At 41.1% G+C, this 21,955-nt stretch overlaps 1 protein-coding gene across 1 annotated transcript in view; it reads left to right on the top strand.

Moving 5' to 3' along the window:
* The window catches only part of Prpf6 (pre-mRNA processing factor 6), a 67,480-nt gene that overhangs the window by 29,276 nt on the left and 16,249 nt on the right, over window positions 1-21,955 (top strand). The window contains exon 12 of the mRNA XM_033766964.1: window positions 8,899-9,021. Coding sequence (XP_033622855.1) covers window positions 8,899-9,021 — 123 coding nt within the window. The remainder of the gene's footprint in view (window positions 1-8,898; window positions 9,022-21,955) is intronic.

Raw genomic sequence — 21,955 nt, 5'->3', positions numbered from 1 at the left:
GACAGTTCTTTGTAGTGGTTCTTTTTGGACCAGCCATGACCTGGTCAAGCTCAGTGAACTCATTGGGCGGTCTGCATGGCAGGACTTTGGGATTCTGTCTCTGTATCGCACCCTTTGCTCTCATATTTGATTCTGTGTGCTCTGTCCTTTGTTCTCCTGGTCCGTCCACAGTCTGTTCACAGAGACTCCTGGTCCTTTCCTGGGCTCTCTCTCAGTCTGTGGCCTGGAAATAGTCTGCAGTGAGCTGGAGTACCATGTGACCTCCTCCATCACTTCTTGTGTGTCATTCTTCCTTGTGTGTTATTATACTCATAGTCTTTTAAGGATGGTCTTTTTTGTTTTGTTTTTTTGAGATAGGGTCTTACTATGTAGTTGAGACTGACCTGGAATTCACTATGTAGCCCAGGCTGGCCTCATACTCACAGCCATCCTCCTGCTTCAGCCTCCCGAGTGCTGGAATTACAGGCATGTGCCACCACACCTGGCCTTAATGATGGTCTTTTATGGTTGGGAAGTAATGCTCAAAATGTTTGAAAGCTGAGATAGATGATCATGCATCAGGGAGAAAGACGGCTCTGGTTTAATCTTTTTTAAAATCTCTGCCAGTGTTTGAAACGTCCAAGTGTTCACTTGTTGCCACCATAATTCCAATTTGCCTTTGGATGCAGCCACTTTATCTGCCACCTTGAACACAGTTGTTATTCTTCCCTTAAGTGACAGATTGGGTTCATTGAGCAGGTTGAACGTGTCACACAAGGAAGCAAGTTTTACTTCCCATTCTGTGCCACTGAAATATGCTGCTGTTAGACTGTTTTTCTTTCTTTTTTTGGGGTACCAGGGATCAAACTCAGAACCTTGCACTTGTGAGGGGGAGGTGGTGGAACCACTGAGCTAAATCCCTGTCCGGCTCTGGCGACTTTTTCTAAAAGAAATCTTTGGGGTGGCTTTCGTAACTCAAAAACTCTGGCCAGTAATCTGCCTTTAGAAAACTACCTTCAGTTCTGTGTGTAAGAGAAAACATATGTGCATGCTTCATCTTCTCACAGAGCTGTATGAGCAAACCTGAGTTAAAGGCATGTGCTTTAATGTGATAATTTTAATCAATACTGAAAACTGTTGTTAACTTTAGGTGATGTTTTTTAAGCTATTTAGCATTTTTCTGTGGTTGACACAGTGTATTGACTTACATTCAGACTCTTTGCCCCAGTGTGAAAGTAGAAAGCTGTCCAGTCACGGTAGCCATTCTATTTATGGGTATACCCACACAAGATGCTTGTAATCATTCAAAGGCTTGAATTGTTCTGCAGCTGTGGTTTTGGTTGACAACAGCTGCACCTGATACATCATCATGTACAGCCTCCTGAAAAATACATTGCACAAGAACAAACGTTGTTACCTTGTCTTTTTTGGGGGCTGCAGTACCAGGGATCAAACTCTGGTCCTTGCACTTGTGAGGCAGGCAGCAGAACCACTGAGCTAAATCCCTAGCCTGCCTTGTCTGTATTGACAGCCTCATTAACCTGTATTGTGAGCCACATGACTCACTCTCCCTAACAATATGCATCAGTAGCTTCTGCTACTTTGTCTCTTCCTCTGGTTGTGCCAACTGAGAGGAACGCATGCCACCTTTTGAACTGCATCCTGTCCTAAAAGTTCATCACAGATGTCCTCAGCAGCAGGCAGGATCAACCCTTTACCAATAGTAAAGGTCTTCTCAGTTTTAGCAGTGCAGTTAGCCACTAAGAATAACTAAGAATAACACTCAGTGCAGACACTTTGATGAAATGGTCACTTTCAATAATTGTTTCTGTTGTTGTGTGTGATTATCTTTTTTTTTGTTTGTTTGTTTTTGGTACCAGGGCCCTTGTGCTTGTAAGGCAGGTGGCAAAACCACTGAGCTAAATCCCCGGCCCCATCTTGTTTTTTCTTTTCAAAAACTCGAGGCTTGTCTTTTAATGCAGGGTACTTGGTTTCCATGTGGCAAAGCAGTTTTGAAGGTTTTGTGGCTTTGTAGGAAAGCTGGTCACCACATGTTACACAAAGCACTCTGGGGAATGTGAGTCACAAGTCACCTGCTGCAATGAACCCGTGATTTAGTGGTATTCTTGGTATTTTCTTTTAAATACAGCTTTCTTTTTGTTGGCATCTTAGAGTCTTATGCTGACTCATCATTGGATCCTCCCTCTTTCCCTCATACTGGGACTTGAACTCAGGACCTTGAGCTTGCGAGGCAGACAGCAGCACCACTGAGCTAAGTTCCTGGCCTCACCCCACCTTTTTTTTGTTGTTTTTGAAACATACGTAGTCCAGGTTGGCCCTGAACTCTTGACCGTCCAACTGCCTCAGCCTCCTGTGTGCTGGGATTATAGACATGTACCACCATGCCTAGCTCTTTCTCCCCTTTTAAAGAAGCTGTCCATGCCTGGGATTTAGCTCAGTGGTGCCACGCCTGCCTCACAAATGCAGGGTCCTGAGTTCGATCCCAGTACTGGAAAAAAAAAGAGAAGCTGTCTAGTGATTTTTTTACTTGTTTTGTGGGTTTTTAAAAAATGTATAAATGTCTTCTGTTTATTGATTTTCATAGTTTGATTTCTAGCCAGTTGTAATCACAGACCTCAGACAATTAAGGACACTCCTACATATGCAGAAAGTTTCCAGATGATGTTCACTGCATGGTTGCCTGACCAATAGTTGCTACCAAGGAAATATTCATCTACTCAGTGATCTCAGTGGAAAGATAATGCCATGACTCATCAGGAAATAACAATGGCAGAAAAACAGCAGTCACCAGTTTCCTGAGTAACTATTATATTGAATGCTTGTTCTTGCTTTTAACTGAAATCTCCAAGCTGCCAATTATTACTTTTTTCTTGTTATTAAGAAAGCTAAAACTTGGTGAACTTAAGTAACATATCCAAAGTCTTAGAATTATAACGTGTCTAAAATTATCTATCATTAAGGCCTATATATTTTTGCTCTATTAAATTTTCTCTCAGCCAGTCATCACCAATATTACAAAACTATGATGGGGCCAGGGATTTTGTTTAGTGGTTCTACGCCTGCCTTGCAAGTGCAAGGTACCACATTCAATCCCCTATACCAAAAAACCATACCAAAACAAAAACTATTAGTTTTCTTTAAAAACTTAACCTTTGGTTGTTTTTTTGTGGTGGTGGGGGCGTTGAGACGGGATCTCACTATGTAGTTGAGAACTGACCTGGAACTCACTATGTAGCCCAGGCGGGTCTTGAACTCACAGCAGTCCTCCTGCCTCAGCCTCCTGAGTGAACTTTTGAATTTTAATTAAGTTGAATGGCACTTCCTCAGACCAACAGCCTGAGTAACTGTTTTGCTGTAAAAGTCTAGATGTTCTAGAAGTCCTTTGAATTATTGGTTTATTGCCATATCATTCAAAAGGTGACTATGGTTTGTTTGTTTTTTTTTTTTTGGTACTGTGAATTAAACTCTGGACCTTGTGCTTGTGAGGGAGGCACATTGAGGCACATTGTGAGGGTAGAACCATTGAGCTAAATCCCTAGCCCCGGAATGGTTAATTTTTAAAATTTCTTCTGAATCTGAGGTTTTGCCGACATGTTTTTCACTGTCATGTGGAAAAAAAAAATATGATGAGGCTTGAAATGTTCAAATATAAAGTTTCTTTTACCATTCAAATAAGGGCCAGCAACATATTAAAGGCAACATTTCACTTTCAGTGACCGACTTAGACAAACTGAAGGCTGAATGAATGCTGAGTAAATTAGAAGTAGTGACTGTTGCTTACACTATATGAATCCTAATGCCTCTAAAATGTGACAGACACAAGGACCCGAGTTCGATCCCCAGTACCAATAAATAAATAAATAAATAAATAAAATGTGACAGATTGGAAACAGATCTTTGATCAGTCCTAATGGCAACATCACAGACTATGATGATAATGATTTGGGTGTGTGTTGCTTTTTTTCCATTCAAATCTGTCAACAGATTATGAGGAAACATCACATCTGGATGTGTACAGTAACCAAGGCTGAATATAAACAGTGATCACTATTTCAAGGGACCACTGTGATTCATCTCCATCAGGCAGCCCCTCTAGGAAGTTCAGTTCCTTGACATTTGCTGGAGATTGTGGGGAATTCAGGTGGATGCTTGTTTCCGTGGGGATGAAAGTAATGGGAGGAAGCTCTATAATGAAAACTGGTCTCCCAACATAAAACCTTCCCTTCAGACATGATTTTACTTGGGATCTCTGCAAGTCACCCTAAATCTTCCTTTAGATACAATCCTCTTAGCATGTCAGTTTCAATCAATGAGAAAATATTTGGGTGGTGATGACAAAATTTCAGCATCATGCACCCAGTCAATGCAGAAAGGATGAGTGGGCTGCTGCTTTTCTTTTCTTTTTTTTTTTCTCAGTAGCAGGAGATTGAATTCAGGACCTTGTATTTGCAGGGTGGGCACTTGCCACCGAGCTGTATCTCTGGCCCTTGTTTTCATCCATTTTGATGACAGTTAGCTTGTGGAGTACCAAAACTGAGACAAGTGTGCAGTGAAGGCAGGAGGCGTGGATAGAGGTGGTAAATAAAACGGTGGGTGGGCCGTGCATACTTCAGTGAGTATTGGATTCTGACATGAAGCCTGCCAGCAGATGTGGCTTATTTGTCACTTGCCACTTACTGAAAAGGTTTTGTTTTGTTTTTTGTTTTTTGAGTACTCTTGCGTCCAGGCTGGCCTTGAACTCTCCTCTGCAATCCTCCTGACCCAGTCATGCACCACCACACCCATCACTGAAAGAATTTTGATTGAGTCTGCAAAGAATTGACTTATTGTGGTTTCTGTGCTGTCCGGCCTCTCTGCTAATGTCAATCTACATTTTCACCCACTCCCCAGGTCTAACATCACTGCCTATATGCTACCTCAGATCATCAGGTATTAGAGTCTCATAAGGAGCTTGAAACCTAGGTCCTTCGTATGTGCAGTAAAATCATTTTTTTCCAGAACCTACTCTAATGAGGCTTTGACCCCACTGCACTACTGAAAACCTTGTAAGAGTTGCTTCCAGCCTCCGCTTCACAGATCAAAGGGTCTCTATTCCATTGCCACTTACATTGTTTCCTTCCAGTATTTGTTGTTTTTTGTTTTGTCTTGCTGGTCTTTTTCTGCCTCCTTTGCTGGTTTTTCTTTTCTCAATTTCTAAATAAATTGTCAATCTTACCCTTAGCCCCCTTTCTAGAATTTTCTGTGCTTGCTCATGCTTGGAATAGTTTTTACATTCCAGGAACTCCCAAATGTGTACCGTACCCTGTATGCTCCTGTTAGCTGTGTGACAACACTGCTTCCTTCAGAACACTCAGGAAACAATTCGTCCCTCAGTCTCACCTCTGTGGCCAGCTCATACCTTGGGTGTCATCTCTGAGTCCTTTCTTTAACACCATAGAGAGTTTTCTGGTTCTACCTTTCCTTGTAGAGCCAAGGTGACAGCTGCCACCTGAGACTGATCATCACCACAGTGCTCCTTGGTGTTTCCAACAGCCAGGGTGATTTGAAATAAATCTCAGCATGCCAGCTAATGTCCCCCAGAGCCTCTGCCTTACGTGGGGTAAATACCCATGCCCTGGTGTGCCCTACAGGCCTTGAGGGTCTGGGCTCAGTGTTATCACCTTACTCTTTTTGCTACTTGTGTCCTCACTGCTGGCCTTTGTGTTACGTGTACCCCATATTTGATCTTTGCCCTTGGCCCTACCGTCTGCTAGGATGCTGTTTTTTTTTAATTTTATTGAGTTTATTGGTACATTTTAGGGATACAGTACAGTTACATTCATTGTTGGGATCATGTACCTTTACATGGCAAGTCTTGATTCTCATTTTTTCCCCTTACCTCTGCCCTCCCTTCACCCCCTCCTCCCCTCCCCATCTACAAACACTTTATTTTCATCTTTTCATTCTCTCACATTTTTTTCTTTTCCCTTTTTGTTCTTCCCCTACGTATCACACCTTCCCTTCACCTCTAGCTCCTTTCTTCAAATTTCTAAATGTCAGTAATCTTATTAGAATCTTATGCATTGTTGCAGAATATTCACACCAGGGAAACTATTTGGTATTTACACATGTGTGACTTATTTATTTCACTTAGGAGTATATCTTCAATATGTATCCATTTTCCTATTAATGAATCTATTCTCTCGCTCTTTATGGCTGAGTAATATTCCATTTTATAGAAAAACCGCAACTTCTTTATCCAGTTTCCAACGGATGGGCAAATAGGTTGTTTCCAAGATTTAGCTATTACAAACTGTGCCGCTATAAACATGGATGCACATACTTCTCTGTGATATGATTCTTTTAGTTCTCTTGGAAGGATACCCAGCAGAGGGATGGCTGGGTCAAATGGAACCTCCAGTCCAAGCTCTTTGAGGTATCTCCATATTGATTTCCATAGTGGTTGCACTAGTCTGCACTCCCACCAACAATGGAGGAGGGTTCCTTTCTCCCCACAACCCCGCCAACATTTGTTATTGTGTGATTTCTTGATAGCAGCCATTCTTTGTGGGGTGAGGTGGAATCTCAGTGTTGTTTTCATCTGCATCTCTCGAATGACCAGTGATGTGGAACATTTTTTCATATATTTTCTTGCTGCTTTTACTTCTTTGTATGAGAAATGTCTGTTCATTTCGGATGCCCATTTTTGAATCGGGTCTTTATATTTGGGGGGACTGATTGTTTTGAGTTCTTTATATATAGGATGCTGTTTTTTTGAGACAAGATCATACTCTAATTCAGGCTGGCCTTAAACTCACGATGTAACTCAAGCTGACCTTGAACTTGTGGTGATCCTCCTGCCTCACCTCCCGAGTACTGGCTTACCAGAAGCATACAGCTCCCACTCTGTCTTGCTCATTAATCTCGTCCTGGTCCCTTGTTGGCATATCCAATGTGCCTTGGACTTCTTGGCAGTGCATGTGCTCTGTACCTGCTGCTGTGACTGGCTAACCGTCCTCTGTCAGTGCACACACTAGCTCTTCTCTTTGCCATTTGCAGACAGTACTACAGAAGTGTTCTGGTGCGTGCATTGTGTTGAATCCATAGGAATATACTTGTAAGATGACTTGCTTCAGGTAGACTTGCTGGGTCAGACAAGTATGTGCTGTATTTCAAGGCAGAGGTGAAGCTTGCCCTCTGTAGTGGTTGTTGATCATGTGTTCCTTGGTAGTGTTAAATTTATAGTTACCTTTGCTGAGTCAGCACACGCTTCAGTGTTGCCGATCCTAAAATGGTACTTTCACTGGCTTAGCATCATAACAATAAGAATATCTTTGACTTTCATTTTATATGTTTAAAATTTGTATTTTTATTTCCTGGCAAACTGTATGGTTATGTCCTTTGGAACATTTCTCTGTTAAATCAGTGGTGTTTTCAAATTGATGTGAATGCAAGATATTTTATTGTCTCAAATCTTTAATGACATTACTGCATCTCATGCTGTAGAACTCTGTGTGGCTTCTATCTGTACATCCCAAATTTTATTTGCCAGAAATCAAGAGTGGTTTGCTGCTGGTTGGCCTGCCTGGCATGATACCATGGTGATGTGTTGTCTGCCCCACCTCCCAGGGTTTCTGTTTCATCTCTTGTGCCGTAAGCTCTGCCTGTCTACATCACAACATTGCTTTCTTCTGTCAGTTTTCATTCTTGTGTTCCCGGACTCATAGACCAATGGCATAGATGAAAACACAGTCCAGGTTTTGGTTTTTGTTTGTTTGTTTGTTTGTTTAGTACCAGGGATCAAGCTCAGGTCCTTGTGCTTGCATTTCAAGCGGCGGCACCACTGAGCTAAATCCCCAGCTCTGTCAGCTCTGATTCTTTTTTTTTTTTTTCTGTACTGGCGATTGAACTTGGGACCTTGCACTTGTGAGGCAGGCAGTGGAACCACTGAGCTAAATCCCTGGCCCACTAGTTTTGATTATTTTTGTTTGTTTGTTTTATTTTGTTTCTGTTTTTGATACTGGGGATTGAACTTGGGTCCTTGTGTTTGCGAGGTGGATGACAGAACCACTGAGCTAAATCCCCAGCCCTTGATTCTTGAAGTCTAGTTTAACACATACAACTTTTTTCCCCCGGTACCAGGAATTGAAACTCAGGACCTTGCGCTTGTGCGGTAGGCACACCACCTCTGAGCTAAATCTCTGGCCCCACATACAAGTGTTTTTGAACTTGTCTTTTACTCCTACTATGGACGTTTTTAGTGAACAGAACTCTTACTGCCACTGCATGGCATAATAAAACCCTTTATACACAGTGGTTCCTTAAAATGTATTACATGGATGGGTATGTTTTTACTCAGTTCTCATATTTATCATGTTTATGTGCTGGCTGTGGGGACAGATACATCAGTGACCAAGACAAACACAGGCAGTTGAGCTATGTCAGGGCTGCCATGCTGCATACTTGTGACGTGACGTACCTCTTGTTCTTACATCCAGGAATGGCTTATTTCTTGTTTGTTTCGTTTTTTGGTACTGGGGATTGAACTCAGGTCCTTGAGCTTGTGAGGTAGGTGCTGGAACCACTAAGCTAAATCCCCAGCCCCCATTGTTTGGGTTTTTTTTTTTGAGACAGGGTCTCACTATGTAGTTGAGACTGACCTGGAACTCACTATGTAGTCCAGGCTGGTCTCGAACTCACAGTGATCCTCCTGTTTCAGCCTCCTGAGTGCTGGGATTACAGGTGTTTGCTACCACGCCCTGGTCTTTTTTGTTTTTTGCAGTACTGTGCATCAAACCCAGGGCTTTAACATGTGTTAGGCAAGCAACATTGAGCTACATCTGCAGCCCCACCTTTTTCAATCACCTGCAGCTCTGATGTTAAAATTTAAAATTCAGAATTTTTGTGTCCCTCTTCTAGGATGCTGAGGAGTGTGACAGGGCAGGGAGTGTGGCCACCTGCCAAGCAGTCATGCGTGCCGTGATTGGGATTGGGATTGAAGAAGAAGATCGGAAGCACACCTGGATGGAAGATGCTGACAGTGTGAGTTTTTTACTATGATTTTACTGATTGATTGATTGATTGATTGATTGATTCAGGGTCTCTCTCTATATCCCAGGCTGATCTTGAGTTTGCAGACGTCCTCCTGCCTCAACCTTCCAAGTGCTGTGGTTACAAGCATGTGCCACCCTACCCGGTTTGACTGTGTAAATTTTCCCTCTTTGTGTATTCTTTTTTGTGTGTGTGGTACTGGGGATCAAACTTGGGTCCTTGCGCTTGCGAGGCAGGCACCAGAACCACTGAGTGAAATCCCCAGCCCAATTTTTCCCTCTTTAATATGGAGGCTCTACAAGGAATAGCAGGTCCCTTAGACTAGTAGACTGTTGTAAAAAAAAATTTTTTTTTCTTTTTCTGATGGTACTGGGGATTCAGTTTGGGCTTCACATTGTGCTACATCCCCAGCTTTTTTTTTTTTTTTTTAACTTTATAAGACAGGGTCTCACTAAGAACTTAAAAGGTGTGAATGTTTAAATTTATTATTTTCTTATCAATATTCCCCCCCCCTTGGTACTGGGAATTGAACTCTGGTCCTTGTGCTTGTGAGGCGGGTGGCATCAAGTTGTGGGGCGGGTTGGCTCCCCTTTTTTTTTTTTTTTTTTTGGTACCAGGGATTGAACTCGGGTCCTTGGGCCTGCAAGGCAGGCGGCAGCACCACTGAGCTAAATCCCCGGCAACTTTTTTTCTTTTGAAGCAGGATCTTACTATATAGTTCAGACTGTCTTTGAACTTACTATGTTGCTCAGACTGTCCTCAAATTCCTGGCGATCCTAGTGCCTTAGCCTCTTGAATTATGTGCTCACAGACGTGCCATCACGCGCCTGGAAGAATGTTTAAATTTTAAAAATTATTACAATAAAGAACACACTGCCATAATCCCCATCAAAATACAACCCCTCTTGCTTCAAACACACTTATCCTGGGCTGGGATTTAGCTCAGTGGTGCTGCCACCTGCCTTGCAAGCGCAAGGTCCCCAGTTCGATGCCCAGTACCAAAAAAAAACACCACACTTATCCCGTCATTCTTGCCACCCCACTCCTCTGTACAGGGGATTGAACTTGGGACCTTGCGGTTGCCAGACAGGCACTATGCCACTGAGCTGAATCCCTGCCCCCTCCCTTTTTAATGGTAGTAAAGTTTATTTGAAAAATTAAAAGTTGAAGAGTGAGAGAGCTACAGGCTCTGCAAAGTGATCTTTGGCTGAGTAAAAGGGGAAAAAGCAAGATAAAAGTCTTGGAAGATGCAGGATGGGCTCTTGAGGAAAAGCCACCATAGCCTCTTGCCACCTTCTGAGGCAGCTCTGGAGTTGTCCTTTTTCCTGAGTGTCTTTAGTTTTGCTGTTGTGGCTGCCTTGATGTCCTCAGTCAATTAAAACATTTGCCTTTCATGGTCACTTGACTTTGAGCAAGAGCCAAAATTACACAGTGCAGATCTGGTGAATAAAATGGATGAGGATACACTGTAATGTCCCCTGTCCCCCACCCCTGCCTGGTACCAGGATTGAACTCAGGTCCTTGCGCTTGCGAGGCAGGCTAAGTCCCCAGCCCCACACTGTTTTCACAGCCTGCCTATCTGTTGGATGGCACTTGGCAGCAGTATTCACTATATTTCTGATCACACCTTGTAAAGACACTCAGGAAAGAGCTGCTCTGGAAGGTGACAAGAATGATAAATGTGTTCTAAGGGAGTGGGGAGGGTTTGAGGGTGGTTATTGGCAGTGTGTCTTTCATTGGGATAAACTTATAAAATGTATACATTCACTGTATATTTTGATGACCCCTTGTAAATACCCAATCTGGGATTGAGCTTGTGTTCCTCCTGCCTCAGCCTCCTGAGTGCTGGGATTACAGGTCTGCATCACTAATATCTAGCTTGATACACTTATTTTAAATGTAATTATAGGGGCTGGGGATGTATAGCTCAGTGGCACCACACCTGCGTGGCAAGTGCAAGGTCCTGAGTTCAATCCCTGGTACCAGAAAAAGGGAAAAAATGTAATTATATTTGAAAGCAAAATGGTTTTGTATGAGACTGGGTTTAAGTGAAGAGCTGTTATTTTAAATGCTTACTAAGTGGACAAAAAGCCCAGGCTTGTTATACAGGGTCACATAGCAGGTCATAGCTAGACAACTTCCTTAACCATTTATCTTGTTGACATAAATCGTCTCCCATTCCCTGGTTCTGCTACAAATTTCATTTCAGAAAACACTTTGTGTATATCATTCTTTTGCCTCTTTTAAGATTTCCTCAAAGCTGGGGATTTAGCTCAGTGGTTCCACCACCTACCTTGCAAGCTCAAGATCCAGAGTTCAACCCCCGGTACCAAAAAAAAAAGATTTCCTCAGAATAAGTTTCCAAGGGAAAGTTATAGGGCCAAATTGTTAAGTATGTCAATTATTTCAGACATATAATGATGTTGGAGAACTGTAGAAAATTCTTACATGCCCTTCACTTTTGATCTCCCACATTTATTCATCTGACTGTGTTTTGCTTATTTTCTCTTCACACATGTGCGTGCATGTTTGTTTGTTTGTTTTGTTTTCCTTCTGTCTTTTTTTTTTTTTTTTTTGTAATACATCATAGGGAATTTCTTGCTTCCTTTTTTTTCCTATTCCTCTTCCTTCAACCCCATTTCCCATCCTTATTACAAAAGCTTTTTTTCCCTTTTTTTGGCGGGGAGAGTACTAGGGATTGAACTCAGGACCTTATGCTTGTGAGGCAGGTGGCGGCACCACCGAGCTAAATCCCCAGGCCTGTTTCCATTTTCTTCCTTCTAATCTCTTTTATTTTTATCTTTTCCTTCCTTACCCCTGCCTCCCTTACTTGCTTCTCATTTGAACATTGTCTTCTCATTTCCCAATATGTTATAAAGTTTGGTCCTTATTTACACTTTTGATTTCTCACACCAGAGAAACAGTTCAGTATTTAAACTTGGGTTTGATTTATTTCACTTAAGTATATGATCTCAAGGTACATCCATTTAGCTTGCAATGTGTCTCAAGCCTATCCTTCTTGTATTAGTAATTGGTTTTTTGGTTTGTTTGTTCAGTACTAGGGACTGAACCCAGGCCCTTGCGTTTGCGAGGCAGGTGACAGAACCAACTGAGCCAAATCTCTGGTCCCTGAGTCTGTCCTTCTTTATGGTGGAGTAGTACTCCATTGTACCACATCTTTATCCATTCATTAGTTGATGAGTGTTTAGGCTCTCTCCAAGATTTAGCTATCTTGTGTGCTGTAAACATGAGTGTGCATATATCGCTGTGGTAAGATGTTTTTAATTCTTTGGGGAAGATACCAAGAAGGGGAGTACCTGCGTCAAATGGAACCTCTAGTTTTAGTTTTTTGAGGAATCTCTAAATTGATCTCCATGGTGGTTGCACCAGTCTACGCTCCCACCAATAGTGGAGAAGGATTCATTTTTTCCCACAGCCCCGCCAGCATTTGTTTTTGGTTGACTTTTTTTTTTTTTTTTTTTTTTTTTTTTTTAACTCAGGACCTTGCGCTTGCGAGGCAGGTTGGTTGATTTTTTGATAACAGCCATTCTTTCTAGAGGGAGATGGAATCTCAGCATTGTTTGAATTTGCATCTCTCGAATGACCAGTGATATTGAACGTTTTTCACATATTTATTTGCTATTTGTATTTCTTCATCTAAGAAGTGTCTGTTCCCTTCAGATACCCATTTTTGGATTGGGTCTTTAAATTTAGGGGGGGGTCTGATTTTTTTGAGTTCTTTATATATTCTAGATATTAGTCCTTTGTTTGAGGAACAGCTAGCAAAAGTTTTTCCCACAGACTGGGGATTTGGCTCAGTGGTGCTGCCTCCGGTACAAAAAAAAAAAAAATTTTCCCACACTGTGGGTTTTCTCTTTGCTCTGTTGGTGATTTCTTTTGGTGTACAGAGATCCCCACCCACACACCCCCGGGATAAAACTCAGGACCTTGGGCTTGCCAGGCAGGTGCCATGCCACTGAGCTACATCCTCAGCCCTCAAAATCTTTTTAGTAAGATGTGATCCCGGTTGTTGATTCTTTGTCGTATTTCCTGTGTAGTTGGGGTTTTGTTCATAGTCTGCCTATACCAGTGTCTTCAAGAATTCTACCTATTCTGTCTTCCAGCAGATTTAGTGTTTCTATTTTAATATTTAGATGTTTGATCCATTTCAATTTTAGTTTAGTGCATAGTAAAAGATATGGGTCTGGTTTTAATCTTTAGCATGTGGAAAGCCAGTTTTTCCAGTTTATTAAAGAGACTGTCTGTCTTTCAGTAAAGGTATTTGGCTCCTTTTTCAAAGATAAATTGGCTGAGCATGGTTGGAGTTCTTTCTGCATCTTGTTATCTTTTTCACTGATCCTTTGGTCCTTTTTTTTTTTTTTTTTTTTTTTTTGCTAGCACCATGCTGCTTTTATCAGAGAATATTTGTAGTATAATTTCAACTCAGGGATTGTGATGCCCGCTGCCTTGCCATTGTTGCCCAGAATTGCTTTTGCTAATCTGGGTCTCTTCTGATTCCAAATGAATTTTAGGATTGTTATCTCTAATGCTATTTGGTATTTCTCTAATGGTGCTTTGTTTTTTGGAGACATGGTCTCGCTATGTAGTTGAGACTGACCTGGAACTCGCTATGTAGCCCACGCTGGTCTCAAACTCACAGTGATCCTCCTGCCTCAGCCTCCGGAATGCTGGGATTACAGGCGTGTGCCACCATGCCCGGCTCTCTAATGGTGTTTTGATTAGCATTGAATTAAATCTGTATAACAATTTTGGAAGTATGGCCATCTTCCCTGTGATAGTTTTTCCTATCCGAGGTCAAGGGATACCTTTCCATTTTCTGATATCCTCTTGGACCTCCTTTTTCAAAGTACTGTAGTTTTCCATGTAAAGGTGTTTTACTTCCTTCATTAGATTGATTCCTGTGTTTTTCATTTTTTTGGATTCTATTGTGAAAGGTGTTGTTTCCCTAATTTCTCTCTTAATGAGTTCATTATTTGTGTATAGGAGTGCTATTGATTTTTGAATGCTGACCTTGTATCCAGCTACATTTTGGTTATAAAATCTAGAAGTCTTTTTGGGGAATTTTTGGGGTCTTCTGTATAGAGTATTATGTCATCCAAAGATAATGATAACTACTTTTCCTATCCATGTTCCTTTTATTAATTTCTCTGTCTAATTGTTCTTGCTAATGTTCGCAGAATTGTAGTGAATAAGAGTGGTGATAGTGAAAACAAAAAGTGGTGATAGTGGACATCCTTGTCTGGTTCCTGATTTGGGAGTGAAAGCTTTGAGTTTTTGTTCATTTAGTATATTATTGGCTGTTGGTTTGTCATAAATAGCTTTTATCAGATTGAGGTAAAGACCGTCTATTCCAATTTTTTGTGGGTTTTGTGTTTCTTTTTCTTTGTACCAGGGATTGAGCTCAGGTCCTTGTGCTTGCGAGGCAGGTGACAGAACCACTGAGCTAAATCCCCGGCCCATTTTTTTTTTTTTTTTTAATCATGAATGGGTGTTGGACTTGGTCAAATACTTTTTCTTCATCTGTTGAGATGATCATATATTTTTTCCTTGGCTCTTTTAATATGGTGTATTATGTTTATTGATTTGCATATGTTGAACCATCCCTGGGATGAATCCTACTTGGTCATGCTGTTTAATCCTCTGGATGATTTACGGCATTCTGTTTGCCAGTATATTATTGAGGATTTTGGATCTATGTTCATCAGGGAGATTGGCCTACAGTTCTCTTTTTGGTTTTATCCTTCTCTCGTTTTGGTATCAGGGCTTGCTTTCAGGAATGACTGTGGTAGTATTGCTTCCCTTTCGATTTCATTAAATTGTTTGAGAAGTAATGGTAATAGGTCGTCTCTAAATTTCTTGTAGAATTCAGCAGTGAATCTTTTTTTTTTTTTTTTTTTTTTTGGTTCCACCAAAAAAACTTGGACCTTAAGCTTGTGAGGGAAGTGACAGCACCACTGAACTAAATCCCCGGCCCTCAGCAGTCAATCTTTCAGGACCTAGGCTGTTTTTTGTTGGTAGTTTTTGTTGTTGTTGTTGTGTTTTGTTTGTTTGTTAGTTTGCTTTTTGAGACAGGGTCTCACTATGTAGTTGAGACTGACCTGGAACTCACTATGTAGCCCAGGCTGGTCTCAAACTCTCAGCGATCCTCCTGCCTCAGCCTCCCGAGTGCTGTTGGTAGGTTTTAAATTACATCCTTAATTTCATTGCTGATTCTGGTTTATTTAGATTTTTTTTTTTTTTTTTTTTTTTTTTTTTTGTACCAGAGATCAGACTGGACCTTGCTCTTATGAGGCAGGTGGCAGAACCACTGAGCTAAATCCCCACTCTAGAATTTTTATATCTTTTTGATTTGGCATTGGTAATTTTTATGTCTAGGGATCTGTCCATTTCTTCTGTATTTTCTGTCTTATTAGAAATAGATTCTCCAAGTAGGTATTGATGATCTTCGGATTTCTTCAAGATCTATTGTGATTTTTACCTTTTTCATTCCCAAGTGTATGGATTTGAGTCTTTTTTTTTTTTTTGTTTTTTTTTGGTACAGGGGATTGATCTTGGGTCTTTGCGCTTGCAAGGCAGGCCACCAAACCGCTGAGCTAAATCCCCGGCCCACTTTTGGTTTTTTGAGACAGGGCCTCACTTTGTAGTTGAGACTAACCTGGAACTCACTATGTAGCTCAGGCTGGTCTCGAACTTACAGCGATCCTCCTGCCTCAGCCTCCCCAGTGCTGGGATTACAGGCGTGAACCACCATGCCCGGCCGAGTCTTTTCTTTTTTGATAAGGTTGGCTAAGGGTTTGTCAATTTTATTTAATCTTATAAAGAACCAACTCTTTGATCCATCAGTTCTTTTTATTGTTTTCTTAGTCTCCATTGCCTTAATTTCTGCTCTAATCATAATTATAATTTCTTCCCTCATACAAGCTTAGATTTACCCTTCTTTTTCTAGAAGCTTGAGGTTCAACATTAGCTTGCTTGTTTTTCTAATATGAGAATTCACCACTATACATTTCTGTTGTAGGACTGCTTTTATTTTGTCTTATAAGTTCTGGTATGTTGTATTGGCATTATCATTTAATTGTAGAAACAGTCTAATTTCTTCTTTAACTTTATCTGTGACCCTTTGGTTGTTGGGGAAGGTATTATTTTTGTTTTGTTTGTTTGTTTTGAGACAGAGTCTCACTCACTGTGTAGCCCAGACTGGTTTTGAACTCACAGGATCCTCCTGCCTCAGCCTCCTGAGTACTGGGATTATAGGTGTGGGCCATCATGCCCAGCTGGGGAAGGTATTTAATTTCCATGTGTTTATGAAGTTTTTATAGTTTCTTTTGCCATTGATTCCCAGTGTCATTGCACTATGGTCTGATAATATGCATGTGATAATTTCAATTCCTTTGCATTTCTTTAAGCATGTTCTGTGAGCTAGTATGTGGTCTATTTTGAGGGATTTTTTTTTTTTTTTTTTTTTTTTTTTTATACCAGGGATGGAATCTAGGACCTTGCCCTTGTACAGCAGGTGCAGCACCACTGAGCTAAATCCCCAGCCTTTATTTTGGAGAATGTCCCACATGCAGTTGAGAAGGATATTTATGTTGATGTTGTGGGGTGGAATGCTGTAGACATCTGTTAAGTCCCATTTGTGCAAGGTTTTCGCTCAGTTCTGATGTTTCTTTGTTGATTTTTTTTGTCTAGTTCATCTATTTGTGACAGTGGGGTATTGAGGTCCCCCATTACAACTGTATTGGTTCTTATTTGACTTTTCATGTCCATTAATATTTGTTTTATATAGTTGGGTGTGCTGATATTTGGTGCATATATATTTATGATTGTTATCTCTTCCTTTTGGATTGTTCCTTTAACAAATACATAGTGACTGTCTTTGTCTCTCTCTTTCTGTCATTTTTTTTTTTTGGACTGGGGATCGAACTCTGGTCCTTGTGCTTGAGAGGCACATGGAAGAACCACTGAGCTAAATCCCTGGCCCTGTCTTTGTTTGTCTTAATCAGTCTTGGCTTAACATTCAGTTTGCCTGTGTGTTAATTAATTTTCTCTTAATTTCTCAGACAAAATACTCGATATCCAAAGTTAAAGGCAGAGGGGTTTATTTGTCTTTATAGTTCATAGAGGTTTCAGTCCATAGTTGGCTGACTCCAAGACAGGGATGGCAAACAGACATCGCAGAGGAGAAATAACATGGCGTATACACAAGATAGCAAAGGCAGCGGAGAAGTTTAATAGCATCTTTCTGCCCCTTTTATCTTTTTCACACTATGGGGGATTAGGGTGGTGCCAAACTGATCACTTACATATAGTGGTTTAGTTATCACCATGCCCTCAGCACCCAGCATCACACATTCCAGATTCAACTACCTCTAAAAAAAAAAAGTCCCACCTCATCCGCATGAGGCTTTGAGAGTACATCTAAACCCCCAGTCCATCCTTTTGACTTTCAGTATATAAATTTATTTTTGAATTAAATGTGTTTCTTCTATGCAGCATATGGTTGGATCTTGCTTCTTGACCCATTCTGCCAGTCTGTTTCTTTTGATTGGTGAATTGAGACCATTTACATTGATGGTTATAATTGATATGTATTGACTTATCTTTGTCATGTTATTTTCCTATTGTCAGTTCCCCCTTTTTCCCCACTTTATTTAATTACTTGCCTTGACTGATGTATTCATTCTGTTGGGGTTCATGGAGTTGTAGTCCTTGTTATCTTCTTTTAGAATGTCCTCTTAGAACATCTGGAGTGCTGCTTCGGTGATCATGAATTTCTTCAGGTGTTCTCTATCATGGAATATCTTATTTCTCCATCAATTTTGAAAGATAGTTTTTCAGGATACATCAGTCTGGGTTGGAGTTTGTTTTCTTTTAGCTTGAAATACTCCAAGCTCTCCTTCACTTGAGGATTTGTGTTGAGAAGTTTGCTGTGATTCTGATGGTCTTCCCTTTATGGGTGATTGTTTCTTTTCTCTAGCAGCTTTTAATATTCTGTTATTGTATTGAATTTCTGGAATCTTAATTGTTATATCCTTGGAGTAGATTTTTTTTTTATCGTGGCTAGTTGGAGTTCTATATACCCCACTTATCTGTATGTCCAATTCCTTTTCCTTGCTTGGGAAGTTTTCTGCCATTACTTCTGTGAATATTTTTTTTTTAATGTTGTTTCTAGTATTTCCTACTTTTTCATTGACTCTTATCAATCTGATGTTATTCTTCTTTGCATCATCTAGCAGCTGTTGGATTGATTTTTTGTGGTCCCTTGCTGTTTTTAAGAAATCTTTCTTTTCATGATCACTAACCAAAATCCTGTGTTCTGTACATGATTTTGTGTCCTCACATTATTTCATTCTGCTGTGTGTATTTTCAGTGGCATTTTAAATCTCCTAGATATTGTTTTAATCTGTTTTCTTTTCTTTTTTCTGTTTTTTTTGAGACAGGGTCTCACTGTGTAGTGAGACTGACCTGGAACTCACTATGTAGCCCAGGCTGGTCTCGAACTCACAGCGATCCTCCTGCCTCAGCCTCCCGAGTGCTGGGATTACAGGTGTGCACCACCACACCCAGCCTGTTTTAATCTGTTTCATGCATTGCACTTCTTTCCTATGTTGGGTGTTCTGGTTTCCAACATTTTCCTAAGCTCCTCTTTTTTTTTTTTTTTTTTTTTTTTTAATCTGTATTTGCTCTAGTGTCACTGACCATGTTTTTCATTATGGTCACCATTTCAGTTATCTGAGAGATTATTTCTGATTTGATTTTGTCCAGAGCCTCATTCATCTGCTTTGTTATTTCTGCTTTTACCACTTCAGAGAGTCCTGGGGGGCAGTTTTCAAATTGTTCCACCTCCTGCGTTTGCCTTTGGAGAACTGGAAGTCTGGGGGTTGCATATTGTCTAAGTGTCTTCTTGAGGTTTTTTTTTTTAGTTTACTTTTTGGGTTAATGCTTGTAAGTTGCTATGGCAGATAGCTTTATTGCTAGTGTTTAAAACCCTTAGTATGGCAAGCACAAGGTCCCGAGTTCTATCCCTGGTGCCAAAACAAAACACAACAAAAACCCTTAGGAAATGACTCCTCAGAGAAGTCTTTCAGGTGTGGCTGGCTTTTGGGTTTTGAGTCTTTTGTAAGATCCTACTACTCCGTTTGTTGGAGATGAGAAATTGTTGCCTGTTTGGCCTAGCCCTGGTTCTTTGTCTGGGCTATAGTATTGTTTATGACCCTTAGGTTATCTCAGCCTCGAATACCAGGAAGAACATGTGATTGGAACAGTTACATCACCTTGGCCAGAGTAGTACAATCAGCAAAAACAGTAACATCGAACACAGCCTAGAAAATGACAAACTGTGGTACCTATTAATTTGCCAACTTTAACCATATGAACTATATTTGTGGTTATATAATAAAATCTAAAACAAACTGAAAATTGTATGCAGCAAATATGCCCTAAATATGGCAGTTTTGCCCTCAGGGGAGAGAATTTACACTTGATCTTAGCCAAAAGGCCGAGAAGCGTTAGGGGAGAAAATTTAAAAGGGGCTGGGGAAACAGCTCGAGAAATAGAAGAAGGAAGAGGAGGAGGAGATTAGAAGCAAGGTTGGAGGATGAAGGAAATTTACATGAACTTCAGGAAACTGGTGAAGAAAATGAGGGAAAGAGAGAAAGAATAAAAACAAGAACAACAACAACAAAAAGAAAAAACCAAGAAAGCTAGAAATAGTGTTCACACTCATAAAAGCAAGAACAAACAAACAAGAAAAAAAGAAAAAATTTTAAAGTCCATTTCAGGGGATGTCTCTGTTGTCACTGGCAGACAGAGTGGTCAGACAGCACCCAGATCTGTGTTGATCAATCCCAGCAAGCCAGCCATAGATTTATGGCAAAGTATTGGATAATCCCAGCAAGCCTGCACCTTTAGTTCCCCTAAAGTTTAGGTTGGTTTCTGGCTGTGAGGCTGGAACCCGATTTTCCAACCTGCAACCCCCATTGTTCTTCCTGCTCACTTGAAATCGGCTCCCTGCTGGCCTGAACTCAGTTCCCTGACCTCCTGCTGACTTGAGCTGGGTTGCGCCTCACCCTCACACTGGGAGCCACTAGATGAAGCCAACCCGTGGCTGCTCTGAGTTCCAAGCTCAGTTGGCCTCTGTCCAAGATGGTGACTGACAAATCACCCTCCCCTGGGTGGTTTCTGAACTTGAATAACTCATAAGCCCCTACAGTCCTCTGACCACTTCTCCATTGCACTGGTGTATTTCTCCCTGGAAGCCTCTGGGTTGCCAGTAGTCACTGTGAATCTGCAGGTTCGAGCTGCCCCTCCCACAGGGCTCAGAAAAAGAGCTGCTTGCCTCCTCCTTCTTTTACATTGAGGTCTCTCTCTCTTTGCTCTCCCAGTGGGATTCAGTTTTTGTTTTAGATCTTTGCTGGGTCCTGAGGATCCGCTTCAGTCCTTCTCTTTTTCAAGTTGTCATTTAGTATCTGGACACCAAATCTCAGAGAAGCTGTTTCTCTGCTGTTCACCACTCCACTCACTATCTTCTAACATCTGTGTTTGTGATATTTGTTTGTTTTGTTTTGTGTGGTCTTGAGTATAGAACCCATGGCCTTATGTATGTTAGCACTGAGCTACATTTACAGCCTTGTCTTTGTAAAGTTTTATGAATCTGAATTAGATTGAACCCAGAACCTTTACACTGAGCTACATCTCCGTTCCTTTTTATTTATTTATTAATATTTTTAATTTTTAAATTATTATTATTTTTTGGTACCAGGGTTCAAACTCAGGACCTTGTGTTGCAAGGCAGGCATGGTGCCACTTTGCTAAATCCCTGGCCCCTTTTATTTTTCATTTTGACACAGGGTCTCACTAAGTTGCCCAGGCCTGCCTTGAAGTTATTATCTTCCTGCCTCAGCCTCCTAAAATGCTGAGGTAGAGATGTGCTTCACCATTCCTGGCCAGGCCAGTAGTTTCATAAAGTCCCCTTTGACTTGGGTCTCTGGTACTTGCTCATGGCGGTCTGAGGGTGTGTCTTTGGCAGGGACATTGGGTCTTGCTCTGTGTCATATGGAGATGCATACATTTGTTTTCTCTTGACTGGCCGGTCCAAGTGACAGCTGCCCGGTTTTTCCTTTGTGGTTAGTAACATCTTGTGAGCAGGCAATTTGCTTGTTCTTGCCAAATTTTGGCCTACTAGTGTGAGGATATGTTAATGGTATTTTTGCCAGAATCGGTTATTTTGTTGTTTGCCAAACTGACTTCCTAAATGTCGCGAACCGGCGACGCAGAGCACTGTCCCGCAGTGCCTCAAACCTGAAAGAGCAGTGGGGTGGAGATGGGGCAGAGAGAAAGGAAGGACGCCAAGACAAGAGTCTGATCAAGGCGACGTTTATTGCAGGCAGGCATCAGCCTTTTAAAGGAAAAAGACCGAACTATTATGGGCTGGGATTACCATAGTAACCTCAATACCTGCTCCTATAGATAACATCAGATCTTTAACATAACAAAATGGAGTTAACAACACCTGACTCCTACAGATCTTTGGCTGTCCGTGTTTCTCCCGTGCAGGGTCAAAACAAGTTTAACACGTGCAGTCCCTTAAAAAGGAACAAATGTTGTCTTTCAAAAAGCCAGTGGGCCATGGCTGGCTTCCCACATATCCCCCTTTTTATTATATTTAGAGCAGGGACTTTCCCTGTTCAGCAGAAAGGCTGTGCCTGTCTTAGGTGAGAAATGTCCAGAGAAATCCCTTACCCGTCATCAAGCCATGAGCAGTTTAATACTCATGCTCTGTCTTAGGTTGGATATTTCTCCACAATTCTCTTACCTGTCTTTGACTACCAGCCTCTGCAGGGGTTATACCATGGGTTGTGAAGGCTTGCCATGTAGCTTTTTCTACCTCTATCAATATTTGTAA

The sequence above is a fragment of the Fukomys damarensis genome, unplaced genomic scaffold (genome assembly GCF_012274545.1).
Source record: "Fukomys damarensis isolate Sample0158 unplaced genomic scaffold, DMR_v1.0_HiC HiC_scaffold_22, whole genome shotgun sequence".
NCBI classification, from domain to species: domain Eukaryota; kingdom Metazoa; phylum Chordata; class Mammalia; order Rodentia; family Bathyergidae; genus Fukomys; species Fukomys damarensis.
The sequence above is the reverse complement of the archived record's forward strand: the minus strand, read 5'-3'. Positions and strand labels throughout refer to the sequence as shown.